Genomic DNA, 23,837 nt, shown 5'->3' with positions numbered 1-23,837 from the left:
AAGTGAAATTTTAAATTTAACAAGTACTCACCCTGTGCTTGTATGTGTAATACCTTGTAGCTGGCATAGTTTAACTTTCTAATTATCCCTTAATCATAAGCCATACAATTCTATAATAAAAAAGTTAATGCCTTCTTAATGTCTATTCTAGTAGAAGAATGATGAGAAAATAATAGTATAGGTTAGTTTTGGTCTCTACTCATTTTGCCTTCTGATTATATTACAACTCCAACTGGTGACAAGATGGATGTGTAAATCTTGAAATCACTGAGCATTCATTTTAGCTTCTCATTGAAAGGTAGATATTCAGTATGAATTGTAAACTGGCATTAAGGGAGAAAGTAGGAATAATCAAACTTGACCTGAGAATTACTTGCTGGTGCATTTACTCAATGCATAGTAATATCTTCATGAAGATGCAGAATGCAAAAGCGGTTTTGGAGGTGGATAAGGAGGGCAGCTTACTGATAATGGGATTTTTTGATGTGGTTACATGGAGCACTGCACTAGTAAAGTAAGTATTTGGCCCTGGAAAATGGATAGAAAAACATTTTGGAGTCATTTTCAGTGCTTGTTGAGGGAGTAGAAGTAGATGTGTTTACTTGGGACTTACTGGATTCAAAGATGTGACCTTGGGTTATATTGTTGAAGGAAGAAAGGAGCAAAAAAATCCAGTGAAACGGATGTTTTTCTTTGTTTTTGCTTATGCTGTCTTGAATTTTGCAGTTCTTTTTTATATGTCTGTGGAAGTTTAGCTCATCCTTCAAAATGATGTTCACATCACCTCCTCCAGTGAGACTTTCCTGGTTCTATTTGTCAAAATATGTTTCTTTTTCCATGTTCACTCATAGTTACCTGTGAATTGGGTCTGGTTTACCCTTCAGATTATGAGCTTCTTTAACAGTTGCCAATGGAAATAATATATTTAAATTTATGTTGCCTGAAATTGATAGATACTCTTGAGGAGTGTATTTTCAAATCTAACACACAGTTTCAAGAGGACTTGTCATCTTTTAAAAATAAATTAAAAGATAACTGAATAAACTTGGTGGGTTGAACACATGTATTTGCTTCCTGAAATCCCAAAGAAGCAATGAAGAAGTGATTTTTTTCTTTCAAGGCATAATTGATAAAAGACAGGGAAAGGACAAAATAGCAACAAAATTATTTTAGAAGCTGGAAAACAGAAGGACATTGACTTACCTATCTCCAAATAACTGTGTTTTTAGCCACTGATAGAGGAAGTCAAAGGCAGCCCAATTTATACTGTGGATCTCCTGAAGGCTGCATTATTGGTTTGCCAGATACTTCTGGAAATGGATATGAGAAATTTAGCTGAAAACATGAGAACTGGTTGATAATCTGTTCAGAAGCAGAAATTTCTTCCCCCTTTTTGCTGAGTGACATTCCTGAACCTCACAATACTAAAAGTTTATTCTCTGGAGGAAGGGGACAGAGGGATTCTGTACTTGAGGGTATATGAGGCCCAGTTGAAGGGTACACATTATGAGAAAATTAAGTAGTTATTATTGTGACCTACTTTCTTTCTCCATCTGCTCCTCTCCTCGCTCCACACAGCTTTCATAACAGTGTAGCCAGGCACATGCTCTCCACTTAAGAGTTTAGAAGATTCTTCTTAGGGAAATCTGACAAGTCCAAGAGGTGGGGAAAAACAACAGCAAAATCTAAATATGCTAATTTCAGCAATTCTCCTGATAAAATGGCTTGGTTGAAAGCTCGACCTATATTCACAGTGCTCTTAATGGTTTTTTTTGGTGTGTGCTCTAGTTTCAAATCTGAGTATATAGTTAAGGGTAGAAATCTCTAGCCTGAAAGAAAGAATAAAACAGGCAAGCAAACAAAGTACCTTAAGAGAAATGAGAAAAATCAATACATATGTAAAACAAAAATAGGATGCTATATGAAAGGAAAAAAGGGGAATATGTTCTTTGAGATTGAAAATAGAAGAGCACGGCGGGTGAGGGTCAAGGGGAGGGATAGCATTCAGAGAGATACCTAATGTAGATGATGGGTTGATGGCTCAGCAAACCACTATGGCACATGTATACCTATGTAACAAACCTGCATGTTGTGCACATGTATCCCAGAACTTAAAATGGAAGAGCAGAAATGACAAAAATAAGTAGGAAGTTTAGAACACAAAGTTGCAGAAATCTTAGAGCCAAAAATGAAAAGGTGAAAAATAGGAAAGATAAAGATTATACTAGGCTTAGTCAAGAAAAGTCTACTATCTAATAAAGGTAAGTAAATAAAACATATAAAGGATAAACTAATAAAAGTTGTTCCAGAAATATAGATCAGAAAATAGAAGCAAAAAAAAAAAAAAAATCACTGGATGTGGTAGCCCATGCCTGTAATCCCAGTGTGCTTTGGGAAGCCAAGGCAGGAAGATTGCATGAGGCCAGGAATTCGAAACCAGCCTGTACAACATAGCAAGACCCCATCTCTACAAAAAGTTTAAAAATTAGCCAGGTGTGGTGGCACGTGCCTTGTAGTCCTAGCTACTTGGGAGACTGAAGTGGGAGGAATGCCTGAGCCCAGGAGGTTGAGGCTACAGTGAGCTATGATTGTACCACTGCACTCCAGCCTGGACGACAGTGAGAGACCCTGTCTTTTTAAAACAAACAAACATTTAAGAAAATTTCCTGGAGACAGATGATATGAATGCTCAGATTGAAAGGGCCAATAAAGAGCCACCCACCACAACCAGAATGAAAATTGACTTGTATTGAGGTGGCATATCATTATGAAACTTTAGAAAAGTGGCAACAAATAGAAGATCCTAAGAGAAAAGAGGCAAAACCAAGTTACATACACAGAATCAAGACAGAGTGTCACGTGTGCAGCAGTAGTGGAAATTAGAAGTCAATGAAGCGAAAACAAAGATCATATTTCCTAATGCAAAACTTACTCAAAGCTATAGCAGTGAAGACAGTGTGGTTCTGGATAGATACAGATCAGTGGAATAGAATAGAATTGAGAGCCCAGAAATGAACACTCATGTTCTCAGTTGCTATTTGACAAGACAATTCAATGAGGAAAGAAAAGTGTTTTCATCAAAGATGCTAAGACAACTGGATATCCATATGCTGGAGAATAAAGTTGGATACTCCCCATCACCCCTGCTGGTCTTATGCAAAAGTCAACTTTTGCAACTGAATGGATCAGTGACTTAAATGTAAGAACTAAAGCTATAGAACTCTTAAAACATAGGCATTAATCTTACACCCAGATTAAAAAAAGCAAACTTGCATGAAAAAATGGGCAAGAGATTTGAACAGACATTTCTCTAAATAAGATTTGCAAATGGACAAAAAGTACATGAAAAGATGTGCAACAACATTAGTCTTCAGGGAAATGCAAATCAAAATGAAAAGTTACTGCGGTCCACCCACTTGATTGCTTTAATAAAAAAGATAATAAAAAGTGTTGGCAAGGATGTGGAGAAACTGGAGCCCTAATACAGTACTGATTGGAATGTAAAATGATACAGCTCTCTTGGAGATAGTCTGGTAGTGTCTCAAATGTTAAACATAGAATTATCCAAGGGAAATGAAAACATCCAAACAAAAAGTTATACACTAATGCTCACGGCAGCATTATTCATAATAGCCAAAAGGGAAAAATAGCTCAAATGTCCATCAATGGATGAATGGATGCATAAAATGGTATATCCATGTAGTGGTGTATTATTTGTCAACAAAAAGAAACGAAGTACCGAAGGACCTTTAAAACACTGTGTTAAATGGAAGAATCCAATCAGAAAAGACCACGTATTGTATGATTTCCATTTATATAAAATATCCAAAGTTGGCAAATCCATAGAGACGAAGTAGATTAGTGGTTTCCTAGGATTGGGGGAAGAATTATGGGCAGGTAAGAGAGTGATTGCTAATGGGTATAGAGTTTCTTCGTGGAGTGATGAAAATGTTCTAAATTTGATTGTGATAGCTTCACAACTCCGTTAATGTATAAAAAACCATTGAATTGTATACTTTAAATAGGTGAGTTATGTGGTATGTTAATTATATCTCATTAGAATTGTGAGTAAAAAAAATCACTAGAGAAATGATTTCAGACTTTGGGGGAAAATGGTTTTTAATGTTGAATTCTAGACACAAACTATCGTTTAATTTTGAGGAAAGATAATTTCAGGCCCTTAAAGTCTCAGAATTTATCTCACAAAAGTTTTGGAAGATGTGCTCCATTAAAACATGGGAATAAATCAAGAAAGGGAAGCATGAGGTTTAGGGAAAATGAGAATCCATCATGGGAAAATGAGAATCCATCATAAGAAAATAATGAAGGAAATCCCCAGGATGGTGGTGAAGGGAGAAAAACACAAGATAATAGCTGAGCACCATGTATGGACAAGTCCAGATTGGAGGAAATCCCCCAAGGCTCTAGGGAAAATGTCTTGAAGATACAAGACCACTGTTGCGTTTGATGTATTCAGAAGAGATTGAGAGAACTGACAAATGGTTTGGGGTTGAATTAAGCCTTATGAGACAATTATTAAACTTCAGAATGCAAATGAAAAATTAAAATTTTTCACATCTGGGGCAATGGATAACTTAAATCATAGTGGTGCTAATGCTGACTTATTTACTTGATCATAGTGGTGCAAATGCTGAATATTGATTATAACCAAAATTACGATCTAACGATATTGTAGGTGAGGGGACAGAAGTGTGTGCAGGCATGTAATTTGTATGTGGTTACAGTGCTACTTGTTTTTTGTTTTACACATTATCTCTGACTTCCTCCTTTTCAGGTCTCTGACATCTTCTAGAGATGGAGGTGGAAGTCAGAGATAATGTAACACTGAAAAGAAACGGAGTACTCTAAGCTTGTTTTTTGGCAATATGTAGATCAGAGGTGTCCAATCTTTTTTTTTTTTTTTCCGAGACGGAGTTTCACTATTGTTGCCCAGGCTGGAGTGCAATGGCGTGATCTCGGGTCAGTGCAACCTCTGCCTCCCGGGTTCAAGTGATTCTCCTGCCTCAGCCTCCTGAGTAGCTGGAATTACAGGCACCTGTCACCATGCCTGGCTAACTTTTTGTATTCTTTTTTTAGAGGAGATGGAGTTTCACCATGTTGGCCAGGCTGGTCTCAAACTCCTGACCTCAAGTGATCTGCCTGCCTTGGCCTTCCAAAGTGCTGGGATTACAGGCATGAGCCACTGCGCCTGGCCGGGGTGTCCAGTCTTTTGGCTTCCCAGGGCCACTCTGGAAGAAGAATTGGTCTTGCATCACACGTAAAATATGCTAATGAGAGCTGATGAGCCAAAAAAAGAATCACCAAAACAAATCTCATAATGTTTTAATAAAGTTTACAAACTGGTGTTGTACTGCATTCAAAGGTGTTCTGGGCTGCAAGTTGGACAAGCTTGAGGTAGATAATACCAAAAAAGAAATACAAGAGATAACTAAGAGGAAATGGAAGAGATTGCCTCTAGGGAGAGAGGCATGTTGGGTGGAGAATGTGGTTAGAGGATTGATTGTTGGTTTTAATAAAAGCCTGTTCAACTGATTCTTGAGCCACATGCATGTGTGACTGAAAAAAGTTAAAATTTTTGTGTGTATTAAAAATAGATTAAAATATATAGAATATGATGGTACATTACCTGTGATGTGGCTCCTTTAACTTCCTGAGGACTGACCTTGGTGCTGAAGACAAAACTATGCTATTACAACCCAGTCGGCTTAACTTGCCCACCGTGGCAGTGTATTGTGCAACAAAGGTGGAGCTGACTTCATTTTAAAATCACAAGCCATTAGAGAGTACTAAGCCATGATGTGCTAGTGCCAGGATCTTGAGATGTTTTTTCTTTTAGTTCAGAATTTTTTCTGTTTTTAAAAGAGTCCATACATACCCACACGTGTGCTTGTGTGTGTCTAATCTAGAGATTTCTAGTTTGGGGATGGTACTGTGAAGATGGCTCTGATGTTTCTACTCTCTAAAACCAGCCAAAATCTATAAGGAATATGGGAAATAGAATCTTTCCAGTGTCTTAAAAAATAGGGAACACTTATAACCAGATTCAAAATAGAATGGGACCCAGGAGAGGGAGAACATTGAGAATGGATAGATTTTCTTGGTGTAAACATAAGTAGACCTGCAAAGGACAGTGTTCTCACAAGAAGTTGACATAACTTGAAGGGACAAGGGATTCTCCGTAACTCCATAACTAGGGAATCTCCATAACTAGGGATTCTCTTGGAATAATCACAGGTGTGGACTACACAGGCTGACTGTGTTAAACTATGTGAAATAATACCTTGGAAAGGCAAAGGAGGTAGGGCTCTGCCAGAAAACATGCACATGTACTGTCTTGGTTTCTGCTGCAAGATAGAGGAGATGCTGTTGATGTTTTAGTAGTCTGGTTAACTGGTAATCTTTGTGTCAGTAAAAGAAACACATGCACACGGGCACATCACATGTGGCTTAAGGAAAGTCAATCAGGCCTCCAGCTAGTCTAGAGTGCTATTCTAACACCTCACTCAAAAAACTGGTTCAAGAAGCACTCCTTCAGTGATATCATAATCAAAAAAGAAACTGCACAGTATTTATACACAAATATTCTAAGAAAAAAAGCAGATGAAAGACACTGCTCAGAAACACTTTTGTACAAAAATTGAAAGAATATATTTAAAAATGGCCTCTATAGAACAAGAGCAGAAAGCAAAAATATTAAGACTAAAGGAAGAAGTAACGAATAATAGAAAGGGAGTAAAAGTGACCAGGCAGAGTTCAGGAAAGCAGTAGAAGGGAAAAATCCTGAGAGATCTCATTGAAAATAGCAAAAGCATTCCAGACATTGCTGAAAAGCTGTAAAGGACATGGAGGGCCGGGCGTGGTGGCTCATACCTGTAATCCCAGCACTTTGGGAGGCTGAGGCAGGCAGATCACCTGAGGTCGGGAGTTCGAGACCAGTCTGACCAACATGGGGAAATCCCCGTCTCTATTAAAAATACAAAATTAGCTGTGGTGGTGCATGCCTGTAGTCCCAGCTACTCAGGAAGCTGAGTCAGGAGAATCGCTTGAACCTGGGAGGCAGAGGTTGCAGTGAGCCGAGATCGCACCACTGCACTCCAGTCTGGGCAAGAAGAGTGAAACTCTGTCTCGGAAAAAAAAAAAAGGACGTGGAGGTCAGGATTGAGGAAAAAACTAAGTGAAGCAGAAGTGAGCAAAGGAGATTTGAAGTATGATGAGAAAGTAATGGCAAAACAAGACTCAGTATACATATAATTGGTGTCCCTTAAGATGTGAACCATATAATGGAACAGAAAAAATATTAGACATTTCTAGGAGAAACTGGAATTAAATCCGTGAGTGTCCATTGAAAGAGTATAATGTGTTCCAGGATAAATTGATAAAGAATTATTAATGGTAAAATAGAGCCTAGTAAATTAAGATCTAAAGCAACTGTTATATTGGCTTCATGTTTCTTCACATCAACATCATCACAGAAAGTAGCGTAACAATATCTTCAAAGTCCTCAGGTAAAGAACTGTGACCTGCTGGGCGTGGTGGCTCACGCCTGTAATCCCAGCACTTTGGGAGGCCAAGGCGGGCGGATCAGGAGGTCAGGAGTTTGAGACCAGCCTGACCAACATGGTGAAACCCTGCCTGTAATAAAAATAGAAAAATTAGCTGGGCATGGTAGTGGGCGCCTGTAATCCCAGCTGCTTGGGAGGTTGAGGCAGGAGAATCGCTTGAACCCGGGAGGCAGAGGTTGTGGTGAGCCGAGATCGTGGCACTGTACTTCAGCCTGGGTGACAGAGTGAGACTCTGTCAAAACAAACAAACAAACAAAAAAACCAAAAAAAAAACTGACCTAAGAGTTTTACACCCATTCTAAAGATCTTTGAGTGACACTCGTAGAAATATTTTTAAACTACCAAGAACTTGGAATATTTTTCCAAAGACCTTTTTCCTGGAGGAGAAAGACTGAAATCAGGAATGAAATTCAGCCTACTGAGACATGAATGGAAAAGCTGTGGCAGAAGGACAGGCATTGAGCATTGATTCTGTTTCATTGTAGAACTGTGGTTAAAACGGTGGAAATTGATTTTACTAAATGTAACATAAGTGTCAAGAATCTTGACAATATAAAAGTAATTAACCAAAGTCAGGAAGTAACAGGGAAGACTAATTTTCTTTTATATGCAGGGGTCCAGAGATACTAGTTAAAGCTGAGAAATCATCTGTAATATAAAGATAGGTATATTTCAACATGTGGAGGTAACCAATGGCGATAGAGATAAGATTATTCAAGTTTGGTGCTTGTCATAGTTCATTTTGTGTTGCTGTAACAGTACCTGAGACTGGGTGATTTATTTTAAAAGAGGTTTACTTAGCTTATGGTTCTGCAGCCTGGGAAGTTCAAGATTCATGGTACATGCTCAGCTTCTGGTGAGGCCATGCACTGGGTCAAAACATGGCAGAGAAGTTAAGCAGACATGTGGAAAGGGACTAAACAGAAAGAACCTCCCTTTTAACAATACACTATCATAGGAACTAATCCGTACCTGTGAGAACTAATCCAGTCTCACGAGAGTGAGAAGGCATTAATCTGTTTAGGAGATATCTGCCCCCTTTACTCAGACACCTCCTGTTAGGCCCCATCTCCCAACACTGTTGTACTGGCAATTAAACTTCAACATGAATTTTGGTGGGGACAAAAACACATCCAAACCATAGCAATGGCCAAAGGAAGGTAAAGGGAGGTCTTTAGCATTATCATTGTTTATTATCGGTAAGAAGATAAACATACCTTTCTGAAGGAATAGAACTTTAGAGATATTAATAAAGTTGTAGATACAAAATTAATAAAAGACTTCTCAATTATCAGAAAGAAAATACAGCAGAGAATGAATGATCTTAATGAAAGATAACAAAGGGAACCATGTATTTCCAATTTAGTGATAACAAAACTAAGTTCTGATTCTTGCTCTTCTTTCCTTCTCTTGAAAAAATTCACTCCTAATGCCATGAGGTGGGCCTGAGCACAATGGGCATGTGCACTAGAGCGAGACTTTGGAGCTTGCCTTAGGGATGAGGATGGTGTCCACATGGGAGATAGGAGTAGCCTGACATAAGGTGTTGTAACCATATGGGTAGGTGGAGTGTCCTTTTAGCAGGATGAGGCCTAGCATGGGCCATCAAAGTCTGTGTGGAGTAAGGAAGTGTCCATGTAGAATGGTAGTGGAATGGGGAGGGCATCTGCAAAGAGATAGACCTAGAGCAGAGGTTTGGAACAGTTCAAGATACGTTGAGAGCATCACCATGAACTGGTAGCCTAACTGGATTCACTCCTTCTTAAGTGAGTGAAGAAGGGTATTTCCACAGGAGTGTAGCTGAGCTTGGGGTGCCTGAGCCTAAGCAGGATGGAGAAGGGGACCATGTGGGAACAACCTGGCACTGTATGTCAGGAGCCTAAGTAGGATGAGGAGAGTGTGTCTATGGGAAGGCAGCCTAGTACAGGGTTTTGGAGTATAAAGGCAGGGAGCAGAGAGAGGCATGGGGTGTGGGAGTCCAGGCAGGGTAAGCTCATGTTAATGGAGCCTGGCAGAGTAGGGTGGTGAAACCTGAGGTAAATTCATGGAGGTGGTTGTGTGCAGGGCTATCAACCACCCAAGCCAGGTAATGAGGGATCTGTGCATGTGGGTGACCAGGTGCAGGGTTTCAGAGCCTAAGCATGTTGAAAAGGGTGTCCTTGGGGAAGGTTGCCCAGATATAGGGTGTCAGATCATAAGTGGGGGGAAGAGGCTGTCCAGGAGGACAGGATGGCATGAGATGTCAAAGCCTAAGCAGGAAGAGAAGAGTAGAAAGGTGGCCCCATGCGGGAAGTTGTAGCCTAAGCACATTGATGAAAAGTTTCTGTGCAGAAAGGTGGCCTGTTGTGGGATATCAGAGCTCAGATGGGGTGAGGAGAGCATCTCTAGAGGAGTGCCAAATGGAGTGGAGGTTATGGTGGCCTAACATGTCAGTGACAGGAGATTGTAGTGGACTGAATGATGGTCCCAAAGTTATCAAGGTCCTATTTCTACTTCTCAGAACCTGTAAATATTACTTTATTTGGGAAAGGGATCTTTATAAATGTGATTGTTAAGGGTCTTGTGATGAGGGGGTGATCATGGATTGTCTGGCTGTACCCAAATATCCTAAGTGTCCTTCTAAAAGAGGTGGATGGGCCAGGTGTGGTGGCTCACACTGTAATCCCAGCACTTTGGTAGGCCGAGGCAGGCGGATCACGAGGTCAGGAGATCAAGGCTATCCTGGCCAACGCGGTGAAACCCCATCTCTACTAAAACTACAAAAAATTAGCCGGGTGTGGTGGCGGGCGCCTGTAGTCCCAGCTACTTAGGAGGCTGAGGCAGGAGAATGGGGTGAACCCAGGAGGCGGAGCTTGCAGTGAGCTGAGATTGTGCCACTGCACTCCAGCCTGGGCAACAGAGCAAGACTCCATCTCAAAAAAAAAAATAAATAAATGAATAAAATAATAGGAACATATCAGTTGGATATAGAAAACAACTTGAAGGGGATCTCACGTGGTCAAAATTAGCAAAAACTTAAGCATCAAAGTAAATAATTCTGACAGATCATAACTTATTGAATAAAAGATAAAGCCATTATTCTACCCTGATGTAAATAAATGAAATGGACAGTTTGATGAGAATATTTATATGAGTGTCCCCCCAACCCCCAAATATTTATTAATTTCAAAAGGAAAGGGAGTAACTACAATGAAGAGGCCTGTTGGATACACCTTAATCAAGTGATTAAAATTCACATCACCAGTAGTAAGATCCTCATTTTGCTGATAGTGTGCAATGAGAATATAACATTAATTCTGTAATATTCCAAAGATTCATAATATGAATCCGATCATGAGGAAACAAGACAATTCACATTGGAAGGCAGTATACGGAATTACTGGTCTGTTAGTCTTCAAAGATGTCAGTGTCATGGAAGTCAGGGAAAGACTGAAGAACTGTGTCAGACTGAGGGAGAATAAGAGGCAGTGAAATTAAATGCAGTTGACATGGTTATGAAGAAGTTTGTGAAACTTGAATGAGGTGTGAGGATTAGGTGACAGTAGTTGCTCGGTGTTAGTTTTCTAATTCTGATGGCTGTATTGTGATTATGTAAGACTGTGTCTTTGTAGGAATAACACTCTAAACATACTTGAGGGTGATTTACTATTGACTGCGCTTGGAACTTTTGAGATTGTTTCAAAAGAAAAAAGTTTACCTCAAAGCAAAATAGATCAGTAATATGTTGGTGCTTTTGATACGTGAATGGATAAGTTATGATATATCTACACAATGAGATATCATAATGGAATGAAATACTGATACATGCAATATAATGGATAAATCTTGGAAACATTATGTTGAGCCAAAGAAGTCAGATATAAATGAGTACAAATTGTCTGATCGTTTTGTTTGTTTAAAAGTAGGAAAGGCTAATCTTTTTTTTGAGACTGAGTCTCACTCTGTCACCCAGGCTGGGGTGCAGTGGTGCAATCTAAGCTTACTGCAACCTTTGCCTGCCAGGTTCAAACGATTCTCCCACCTCAGCCTCCTGGGTAGCTGGGATTACAGGCATACACCACCACCCCTGGCTAATTTTTGTGTTTTTAGTAGAGACGGGGTTTCACCCTGTTGGCCAGGCTGGTCTTGAACTCCCTCAAGTGATCTGCCCACCTTGGCCTCCCAAAATGCTGTGATTACAGGCGTGAGCCACTATGTCCGGCTAGGAAAGACTAATCTATAGGGACAGGAAGAAGTTCCTTGGTTACTGAGCATTGGAGTGATAGACTGGGAAATTGCACAAAAAAAACCTTTTGGGGTTGTAAAAACGTTCTTTTTGTTGATTGTGGTAGTTACATGGTTGTACATATTTTTCAGACCATTGAACTGTACATTTAATGTTTGTATTGTATGTGAATTGTGCCTCAGTAAAATTAGAAAAGGGAAGTTTCTCCCACACATGGAAGAAACTTGTAGTCGTGGTTATTTCTCAAGAGATAAACCAGGTATCACAAGTGGATGGCTTTTTTTCCCTTAAACTCAGTGGTAAGAATGAGATTTTCAAAAAACCCTTTGCATCTATTAGATAGGGTCTCACTCTGTCACCCAGGCTGGAATGCAATGATGCAGTCACGGCTCACTACAGCCTCAACCTCCTGTGCTCAAGCGATCCTCCCATCTCAGCCTCCCCAGTAGCTGGGACCACACATGAGCCAGGACACCCGGCTAATTGTTTTTTTTTTTTTTTTTTGTAGTGACTGGGTTTTACCTGTTTAAAAATATACGCTAAAAAGTATTAGATACGTAGATTTGTGTGATATGACATCCTAGGTTACTCTCACTAATGACTAGGGTATAATATTTATTGAGGCCATGCCTTGAGTTTAACAGTTGTAGTTTAATACTATTTTGTAACATTTTGGTTAAATAAAACATAAAGCTTACCATTTTAACCATTTTAAGCATACAATTCACTAGCATTAATTACATCCACGTTGCTGTGCAACTATCACCACTGTCTCCAGAACTTTTTTATGTTCCTAAACTGGAACTCTACCCCTAAAACATGAACTCCCAGTTCCCTCCTCCCCACAAACCTTCACGGCCATTATTCTGTCTCTGAATTTCACTGTTCTAGGTCCCTCATACAAGTGATATTATGCAATGCTTGTCCTTTTGTGTCTGGCTTAGTATAATTCTACAACTTTTTGTAAAAGGAAATAAAATAGCCAAGAAGTGCAGAATAACATAACCAAAGCTCAGCAGCTTTTATTTTGTTTTCCAGAATTCCTTCCAACTTAAGGGCAGCCAAAACTCGTTATTTTAATAAACCTGACTATAAATTGCCTATGTAACTCGGGAAAGATATGTCGAATAAATAATACAGTGTCTCTCTTGACTAATACATTTCCAGATCTTTAATTTTGACATCTAATTTACTTTTAGAATAACTTACTTTGCTCAGTAAAACCAAAGTACTTGTTACCATAAATCTTTTATCCAGGGGGAAGGGGAAGGTAAAGAGAAGTTGGTTAATGGGTACAAAAATACAGTTAGATAGATGAAATATGTTCTATTATTTGATAGTACAGAGGGGAGACTATAGTTAATATTTTGTTGTATATTTCAGAATAATAGCTAGCAGAGAATTGGAATGTTACTAGTACAAAGAAGAGAGAAACATTTGAAGTGACAGATATCCTAATTACCCTGATTTGATTATTACACATTGTGTACATGTATCAAAATATCACATATACCACAAAAATACATACAACTATCATACATCAGTTTTTAAAAAAGAAAAAATTATTATGTAATGACCATGTGCTGTTGGTAATACTTTTCTGTTATTAATAATGAAGACCAGTGACCTAACAGGAATTGTAGTACCTCAACAGTTTAAACCCATGTATCATAATGTTTTGAAAATATCAGTTATACTTTATTATTTTAAGAGAGTGCTAGTTGAAGGGAAGATAATTTTATTTGGCCCTCTTGTACTAAGTGATTTTTAGCATTTTATTTTTAATTTTTTAATTATTTGAGATGGGATTTGGAACTAAGAAGGATTGTGGGCTAAAGATGTTAGTCTGGAATCATTTAAATCACAATTTTTATTGGAATAAGTAACATCAACCAGTTGCTTAAGGAGAAAATACGGAGAAGAGGAAAAAGACTAAGAACCTTGAGAACATCTTTATTTGCATGGTCCTAAAGAACAATTATGGTGTATATCTCAGAGGCATTATAATATGGTTGTCAGTCTTGCTTTTAATTCGTAATAACAACAGCTATTCAGCTTTAATTTTATCTTTCATTGGCATCTGAAACCATATTTTTTCTTAGGTTGTGTGGCCAGTTTGTAGACTAGCAGGAGAGCTTTGAATAAAAAATTCTTATTCATTTATCATTTTAGCGATATACTCCCTCATTTTAGATTTCAAGTTGAGAAAGACTTAGTTTGGAGCTATGCAGTAGTGTGAAAAGTGAGATCACCAGTGGACAGAAGAAAGAGGAACTCACCCTTAGGTGTCTTACAATACTGTCTTTAAAATATTCTGGATTTCTGTAATTATATTTCTGTACCAAATGCATTTCGGGCTCATTGAGGGTTGAGGGCTGTGCTGCTCTGCTCTGCTATTCAGGATTATTATGTAGCTAAGTTTGAATGGATTCTACTGTTTAGTAATTGAGAGGAAGAGAAGCTTACATTATTTGTGTTCCCATTTTACCTTTCTTCACAATCTCATGGTTAATGTATCATTTCTTCTGTTTTGAAAGAATATACTGACCCTATTTTATCCTTGGAGCTTTTTCTTCAAGTTCGTTTTGACATAGAAACTCCCCTCCATCACCACTATCACCACCATGTAGGTAGGAGGTAGTTTTAGGTTATTAAATCTACTTACTTAGTTTTTTAAAAATGTATATATATAGATACATTCTAAATTATAAAATCTATTTAGAGGATTTTGTGGTTAGAATTTGTTTGAAAAAGCTTTTTAAACTGGCATTTTTATATTTAATAACATTTGCAGTTTAAAATTCAGAGAAATGTTGAACAATTTTACTTTCATTTTTTTCTTTTTAGATCATCCAATTATGATGGGTTTTGAACCCCTTGTGAACCAGAGGCTACTTCCACCTACCTTCCCTCGATATGCAAAAATAATTAAAAGGGAAGAAATGGTGAACTATTTTGCAAGATTAATAGATAGAATAAAAACTGTCTGTGAGGTTGTGAATTTAACAAATTTACATTGTATCCTGGTAAGTACAAATCTCTGTTTCAGAATGTAACTTCCATTTAAAAAAAATTGATACATAATAATTGTACATATTTATGTGGTAACTTTGGTTTAACAACAAAATAGTTGATTGCTTTATAGACATTGACCAAGGGTAAATACTACTCTTTGTCTATTTTCTGTGACAGCTAGAGGATTAAGTGGTTCATAAATATTATACCTACATACATTCTATTTAATCCTCAAAAGCTTTTACACTATTTTAGAGATTAAGAAGCTGATGTTGAAAGGTTAGTTAATTTATCCAAGATTTGTTTTGAGATAGGATCTCACTCTATTGTCTAGGCTGGAGTACAGTGATGTGATCTTGGCTCAAAGCGAACTTGAACCTTTTTTTTTTTTTTTGGAGATGGGGGCCTTGATCTGTCACCTCTGTTGGAGTGCAGTGGCATGATCTCAGCTCACTGCAGCCTTGACCTTCTCGGCCTCTCAACCTCCCAAGAAGCTGGGACCACAGGCGTGTGCCACCATGCCCAACAATATTTTAGTATAATCATTACTTTCGTAGAGATGGGGTCTCACTGTGTTACCCAGGCTGGTGTTGAACTCCTGGGTTCAGGCAGTCCTCCCACTTCTGCCTCCCAAAATGCTGGGATTGCAGATGTGAGCTACCATGCTCTGGCTAGCCTTGAACTTTTGAGGTCAAGTGATCCTCCCGCTTCAGCCTCCCAAGTAGCTGGGGAAGACACATGCCACTAGACTTGGCTAATTTTTTTTTTTTTTTTGATAGGGGGTTTCCCTCTGTTGCCCAGGCTGGAGTGCAGTGGTGTGATCTCAGCTCCCTGCAGCCTCCACCTGCCAGACTCAAGCTATCATTCCACATTAGCCTCCCAAGTAGCTGGGACTGCAAGCGCGTGCTACCATGCATGGCTAATTTTTTGTATTTTTGGTAGAGACAGGGTTTCACCATTTTGCCCAGGCTGGTCTCTAACTCCTGAGCTCAAGCGATCCACCTGCTTCGGCCTCCCAAACTGCTGAGATTACAGGTGTGAGTCACTGCACCTGGTCAATTTTTAAATTTTTATTTATTGTGGAGACAAGGTCTCACCATGCTGACCAGGCTGGTCTCGAACTCTTGGGCTCAAGCAATCCTTCCATCTTGGCCTCTGAAAGTGCCAGGATTATAGGCATGGGCCAGTGTGCTTGGCCTCACCTTAGTTTTAAGAGTGGGGATTGAACTCTGGATTCTGTCTTCAAAACATATAAATGTGTATATATATGCTGGTATACACATACATACATACGTGTGTGTGTGTGTGCGTGTATATATATATTTTTTGAGACGGAGTCTCGCTCTGTCGCCCAGGCTGGAGTGCAGTGGCACGATCTTGGCTCATTGCAAGCTCCACCTCCCAGGTTCACGCCGTTCTCCTGCCTCAGCGTCCCGAGTAGCTGGGACTACAGGCTTCCGCCACCACACCCAGCTAATTTTTTGTATTTTTAGTAGAAACAGGGTTTCATCGTCTTAGCCAGGATGGTCTTGATCTCCTGACCTCGTGATCCACCCGCCTTGGCCTCCCAAAATGCTGGGATTACAGGCGTGAGCCACTGTGCCCGGCCTTAAGTGTGTATGTAGTTTTACATGTAAAAATGGGGTCATGGTGTTTGGTAACCCACTTTTTAAAATTGCTTGTCTCTGTATCATGAACATCTTCCTTTTCATGTCAACAAATACATGACAAATTCTACGTTATTTTAATGGCTGTGTGGTAGTCCATTTTAAGCATATATTACAGTTTTTTAAATTTCATTCATATTAAATTACATTTAGGTCATTTTCAGTGTTAACCAACAATACTAAGGTGAACATATTTATAGGTAACTCTTTTTATTATATGCTTCCTTTCCCCTTAAGATAAATTCCTAAAAAATGAAGCTGCTAGGTACATTGTCAACTATCATATTTTGGATTAATATTTTTTATGGATTAAAATATGGAAAAACAAGGCTCATTTTAAGAACATTCAGAGATGGAGCTTTTTTTTTGTTGCTTTTTGTTTTTCTCTCCTGTACCCACTGACAGCAGAAAAGCTTTTTAATTGGTATGATTATAGTAGCACATGTAAGGTTGGTAGGAAAGGTAGAAAATGTGCAAGACAGTACTGTTGTTGTTAGGACATAAGTACAGTAACATCTGTGGCATAGCAAAGCGTTTGAGTGTTGTTACCTTACACACTGAGGTGTGGAATTGCCAGCCCCATGTCATTTTCTCTGTGAAATCTTCCCCTTTGGTTGCTGGTTGCCTCTGTACCTGTGTTCCTTGAGATCACACAGTATATAGTTTATACTCCCAGCATTTAGCAGCAGTCTCTGGGAAATAGTTGATAGTAAAGATTTGTGCTTTTGTTTATGTTCTTTATTTTTCCTTCTATTAATTCTTTGTCATTAAAACCCAGCTTGTCTTCATTCCTTAGTAAAACTTTCACTGGTTATGCCTTTAATACCTTCTGTTGCATTTGCTTTCTTATTAGATTGCTCTTATTCTGACATAAGAATCAGAATTTTAAAAGTTCCTAGGAAAAAGATCATAGACAGTTTTACAGCTAAACAAACTAAGGTTCAGAGGTTCTAAAGTAACCAAATTAGATGACTATAGTAGCATATCTGGAATGAGAATAGATATTTTCTTACTCTCTTCTGCCACATTGACTTTTTTGATCTTAATTGTTACATGGATATACATTTGTGTTCACTAGATTAATTGCAAGGTCTTTAAGTAAAATCAACCTATAAACCCGTGTCAACCATAAGGTAATATGCTTTTAATGTATATAGTTGTTTTACTTAATGCTTTTAATGTATATAGTTGTATTGTTAAGCAAATGGACTTTAAAATAATTTTTTTAGTAAGCAACAGGGCTGACTTGGGTTGTGACAGGCTCCTGATATTGAAGGCTAAGTTGTCTGCCATTATTGTCAGTCAGTTTCACTGAGCCCTCTGAGGAAACCATGGCCCATTCCAGGTACCTTTGGGGGACCCACATTGGTTCTATCCAAGGGTAGGTAGCTGAGGTATTGTCAGTGATCCTTTAGACTTTTCTCAGCAAGCTGCAGGATTTCTTAATAAAGAGCTTGATCAGTTGGATGCCTGAATAGGCATTTATTCTGATTTTGGTTTCTGAAGAGCTGCTATCCCAAGCCCAAATAGTTATCCTTAACAAATCCAAGTCCAAATATTAAAATACATACATTATTATTTAACTATAAAATTTGGAAGATGCAGAGAACTGTGAAGATGATAAATAACTGCTGTCCCACACTCTGTAGATGTTAGCATTTCAGTGTATTTTGTCATCTGGTTTTATGTCTACATATAAACCCATATCTTTTCATTTTTTAGATAAATTTCTTTAAAAAAAATTTTACATTTGGGGGTACATGTGAAGGTTTGTTATATAAATAAACACTCGGCCTGCCTCGGGCTCTTACTGTTTTGAGGTGTGGTCCTTCAATACCTAGTTTATTGAGAGTGTAACATGAAGGGATGTTAAATTTTATCAAAAGGCTTTTCTCCATCTATTGAGATAATCATGTGATTTTTGTCTTTAGTTCTGTTTATGTGATGAATTACATTAATTGATTTTTTTGTATATTGAACCAACCTTGCATCCCAGGGATGCAGCCTACTTGATCATGGTGAATTAGCTTTTTGATGTGCTGCTGGGTTTGATTTGCAAGTACTTTGTTGAGGATTTTTGCATTGATACTCATCAAAGATATTGGCCCGAAGTCGTCTTTTTTTGTTGGGTCTCTACCAGGTTTTGGTATCAAGATGATGCTAGCCTCATAGAAGGAGTTGGGGAGAAGTCCCTCCTCAGTTTTTTGCAATAGTTTCTGTAGGAATGGTACCAGCTCTTCGTACATCTGGTAGAATTCACCTGTGAATCCATCAGGTCCTGGCCTTTTTTTTTGGTTGGTAGGTTATTTGTTACTGATTCAGTTTTGGAGCTCATTATTGTTCTGTTCAGGGAATCAATTTCTTCCTGGCTCAGTCTTGGGAGGGTGTATGTGTCCAGGAATTTATCCATCTCTTCTAGGTTTTCTAGTTTGTAGAGATGTTTATAGTAGTTTCTGATGATTGTTTTTATTTCTTTGGGGTCAGTAGTAACATTCCCTTCATCGTTTCTAATTGTGTTTATTTGGATCTTCTCCCATTTCTTCTTAGTCTAGCTGGTGGCCTATTTTATTTTTTTCAAAAAACTAATTGCAAGAGGTGTTGATCTTTTGCATGGGTTTTCATGTCTTGATTTCTCTCAGTTCAACTCTGATTTTTGTTAGTCCTTGCCTTCTACTAGCTTGGGTATTTTTTTTGTTCTTGGTTTCTCTGATTCTTTCAGTTGTGAAGTTAGGTTGTTTGAGATCTTTCTAACTTTTTGATGTGGACATTACATGCTATGAATTTCGTTCTTAACACTGCCTTAGCTGTGTCCTAGAGATTTTGGTATGTTGTATCTTTGTTCTCATTATTTTCAAAGAACTTCTTGATTTCTGCCTTAATTTCATTATTTACCCAAAAGCCATTCAGGAGTATGTTGTTTAATTCACATGTAATTGCATGGTTTTGAGCGATTTTCATTGTGTTGACTTTTATTTTTGTTACGCTGTGGTCCAAGAGTATGTTTGGTATGACTTCAGTTCTTTTACATTTGTTGAGTATTGTTTTATGTCCAATTATGTGGTCCATATTAGAGTATGTGCCATGTGGTGATGAGAAAGATGTATATTCTGTTGTTTTGGGGTGGAGAATTCTGTAAAGGTCTATCAAATCCATTTGGTCCAGTGCTGAGTTTAGGTCCTGAATATCTTTGTTAATTTTTTGTCTCGATGATCCATCTAATACTGTCATTGGAGTGTTGAAGTCTCCCACTGTTATTATGTGGGAGTCTATGTCTCTTTGTAGGTCTCTGAGAACTTGCTTTAGGAATCTGGGTGCATATATATTTAGGATAGTTAGGTTTTCTTGTTGAATTGAACCCTTTACCCTTATGTAATACCTTTCCTTGTCTTTTTTGGTGTGAAATCTGTTTTGTCTGAAATTAGGATCGCAACCCCTGCTTTTTTCTGTTTTCCATTTGCTTGGAAGATTTTCCTCCATCCCTTTATTTTGAGCCTGTGAGTGTCATTATGTGTGAGATGAGTCTCTTGAAGACAGCACATCAGTACGTCTTGCTTTTTTATCCAGCTTGTCACTCTGTGTTTTTTAAGTGGGCCATTTAGCCTGTTTACATTCAGGTTAGTATGATATGTGTGGATTTGATCCTGTCATTATGGTGTTAGCTGGTTATTATGTTGGCTTGTTTTTGTGGTTGCTTTATAGTGACACTAGTCTGTGTGTTTAAGTGTGTTTTTGTATTAGCTGGTGGTAGGCCTTCCTTTCTATATTTAGTGCTTCTTTCAAGATCCTCTTGTAAGGTAGGACTGGTGGTAATGAAGTCCCTCAACATTTGCTTATTTGAAAAGGATCTTATTTCCCCTTCACTTAAGAAGCTTAGTTTGGTGGGATATGAAATTCTTGGTTGAAGATTTTTAAAAGAATGTTGAATATAGGCCCCCAATCTCTTCTTGTAGGGTTTCAGCTGAGAGATTTCCTTTTAGCCTGATGGGGATCCCTTTTTAGATTACTTGCCCTTTCTTTATGGCTGCCTTTAACATTTGTTTCATTTTGGCTTTGGAAAACCTGAAGATTTTATGTTTTGGGGATGATCTGCTTGTGTAGAATCTTGCAGGACTTCTCTGTATGTCCTGGATTTGAATGTTGGCTTCTCTAGCAAGGTTGGGGAAGTTTTCACGAACAGTACCCAGAAATATATTTTCCAAGATGTTTGCTTTCTCCCCCTGCCTTTCAGGGATGCCAGTGATTCAAAGTTGGCTTGTTTCCGTAATCCCATACTTCTCAGAGGTTTTTCTTCTTTTTTCTTTATTTTTATCTGACTTTCTTATTTCAGAGAACCAGTCTTCAAGTTCTGAGATTCCGTCCTCACCTCGGTTTATTTTGCTGTTAATACTTGTGATTGCATAGTGAAATTCTTGTATTATTCAGCTCTGTCAGACCTTTTAGGTTCTTTTTTATGCCAGCTATTTTATCCTTCAGCTCCTGTATCACTTTATTATTCTTATTTTTCTTGGATTGGGTTTTGCTGTCCTCCTGAATCTCTATGATCTTTGGTCCTGTCTATATTCTGAATTCTATTTCTGTCATTCCAGCCAGTTCAGCCTGGTGAAGAACTCATGTTGGAGAACTGGTGCAGTCATTTGGAGGACATATGACACTCTGCCCATTTGATTTACCATAGTTCTTGCATTGGTTCTTTCTCATCTCTGTGTGTGGGTGTTCCTTTAACTGCAGTGTAGATTGACTACAGTCAATAGACTTCTTTTTTGGATATTTTCACTGGGCCGAGGCTCTCTGTAGGGTCTTTATTTGAAGCTGACTTCTTGTCTCTGGTTTCAAAATGGGGTATGTTAGTGAGGTACTTTTGGTGTTGAAGCTTTGGTGACACTTAGGCTTGTTGATCACTTGGTAGACTCTTGCTCAAAAACCTGTATCTTTTGGTCTTTCCCTATAGTCAGCAACAATCAGTAATGTGCATCCAGTTGACTTGGTTACTTGGAATTTATTTCTGTGAAATAGGAACTAAAGTTCTGCCATGACTTAGTAAATTATTATTGGTATTTTTATGGTAGACAAATTTAATATTGGTATCCACACAATTCTATGATTGGTCAGTTTTTTTAAGAAAATTTTTTAGAGTCTAGAGTTATCCATTGTCCCTTTTATACAATTAAATAATTTCTATAGAAATGACCTTTATTTGTCATATTTTAACTCTGGTACTATGTCATTTCCAGAAGGCCTACTAAAAATTACACTCTATGATGAAGTATTTTTAGCTTTTATTTAATCTATTAATGACATTGCTTTTTCTTTATATATCTATTAGGATTTTTTCTGTGAATTTAGTGAACAGTCACCATGTGTTCTTTCAAGATCTCTGTTACAAGTAAGTTCCACTTAGTATCAAAATATTTAAACATTATATGTGTATTGACATTGTTTTATTGATTGATTGAACAAAAGGTAGATGCTTTTAAAGGATTTTCCAGTTAGTGTTGTGTATTTTTTTTTTAATTGAAGTATTAACTTTAAGCATTAGACATCCATCAAGGTCATATCCTAGGTCATAAAACAAACCTCAGTAATTTAAAAACAATCAAATTCCTACAAAGTATCTTTCTTATCATTTTAGAATTAAACTAGTAACCAACAAGAGAATGATATCCAGGAAAATCTCCAAATATTTTGAAACTAAACAACTTGTAAGTAACACATGGGTCGAAGACAGAGGTCTTGAGGGGAGTTCAAAAATATTTTGAACTGAACGAAAATTAAAATATACCCAAATCTGTGAGATACAAATAAAGCAGTGCTTAGAAGGAAATTTGTAGCATTGAATGTTTTTTTGTTTTGTTTTTGTTTTGAGATAGTCTCACTCTGTTGCCCAGGCTGGAGTGCAGTGGCATGCTCTTGGCTCACTGCAATCTCTGCCTCCCGGGTTCAAGTGATTCTTGTGCCTCAGCCTACCAAGCAGCTGGGATTACAGGTGCACACTACCATGCCTAGCTAATTTTTGTATTTTTGGTAGAGACGGGGTTTCACCATGTTGGCCAGGCTGGTCTCAAACGCCCGACCTCAGGTGATCCACCCGTCTCAGCTTCCCAAAGTGCTAGGATTACAGGTTGGAGGATCGCTTGAACCTGGGAAGTCCAGGCTGCAGTGAGCTGTGATCCCACCACTGCATTCCAGCTTGGGCAACAGAGTGAGACCCTGTCAAAAAAAAAAAAAAAACTACGGTTAGTAATTTAAGCTACCACTGTATGAAACCAGAAAAAGAAGAGCATATTAAAATAAACAGAAGGAAGGAAATAATGAGCAGAAATTAGTAAAATATGGAACAGAAAAACAATGGAGAAAATCAGTGCAACCCAAAGTTCATTCTTTGAAAATATTCATGAAGTCGATGAACCTCTAATGAGGCATAATAAGAGAAAGATAAAAATGACTAATATCAAGAATGAAAGAAGGGGTATCATTACAGACTCTGTAAACATTAAAAGGATAGTAATGGGATATACAACTCTGTCCATAAATACAAAAGCAGATAAAATGGACCTATTCCTTTAAATGTAGATACAGACTACCAAAACTCAAGAAGAAACAGATAATTTGAATAATCTCTTATCTATTAAATAAATTGAACTTATGGTTAAAAACCTAACAATGCAAACTCCAGGCGAGCTCTATGCAGTGTCTTCCAGGAAATAAAAGAGGCAAGAACACTCATATGAGCCAGAATTTACTCTATCAAAACCAAACCAACTTTACAAATGTGGAAAACTATAGACCATAGTTTCCTCATGAACACAGATGTAAAAATCTTATTCCTTGAACACAGATGTAAAAATCTTATTCCATGAACACAGATGTAAAAATTTCAATAAATTATTAATAAATTCAGCAATATATAAAAAGAGGTAATACACCAAAATATGATCTATGACCAAATAAGATTTATCCTAAGAATCAAGCCTGGTTCACCAGTTGAAAATTGGTCAGCATAATATACCATATTATCTAAAGTCTTAGTAGATTCACAAAAAAAATTTGACAAAATTCAACATCCATTCATGATTTGAAACTGTTAGCAAAACTAGATACAGAAGAGAGCTTCCTAAACCTGATAAAGGACATATACAAAAATACCCTACAGCTAACTTATCTCATCATACTTAATGATGAAAGACTAAATGGTTTCCTTCAAGAATGGGAAGAAGGCAAAGATGCCTACTTCGCTCTTACTGAACATTGGAAATCTTATCTAGTGCAATAAAGCAAGAAAAAGAAATGGCACACAGATTTGGAAAGGAAGAAAAAATATTGTCTATTTAGAGACGACATGATTCTCCA

The 23,837-nt window shown here is 37.9% G+C and overlaps 1 protein-coding gene across 6 annotated transcripts in view; it reads left to right on the top strand.

Annotated features, from left to right (window-relative positions):
• The window catches only part of NAA35 (N(alpha)-acetyltransferase 35, NatC auxiliary subunit), a 116,300-nt gene that overhangs the window by 45,741 nt on the left and 46,722 nt on the right, over nucleotides 1-23,837 (top strand). For all 6 annotated transcript variants that reach the window (XR_004029302.1, XM_030809289.1, XM_030809292.1 and 3 more), the window contains 2 exons: nucleotides 14,656-14,834; nucleotides 21,814-21,873. Coding sequence is in view for 5 of the 6 variants with exons in the window: in XM_030809289.1 (XP_030665149.1) it covers nucleotides 14,656-14,834; nucleotides 21,814-21,873 (239 nt within the window). In the remaining variant the exon portion in view is untranslated. The remainder of the gene's footprint in view (nucleotides 1-14,655; nucleotides 14,835-21,813; nucleotides 21,874-23,837) is intronic.

The sequence above is a fragment of the Nomascus leucogenys genome, chromosome 1a, assembly GCF_006542625.1.
Source record: "Nomascus leucogenys isolate Asia chromosome 1a, Asia_NLE_v1, whole genome shotgun sequence".
Taxonomy (NCBI): Eukaryota; Metazoa; Chordata; class Mammalia; order Primates; family Hylobatidae; genus Nomascus; species Nomascus leucogenys.
This window is presented reverse-complemented; position numbering and strand designations above follow the sequence as displayed.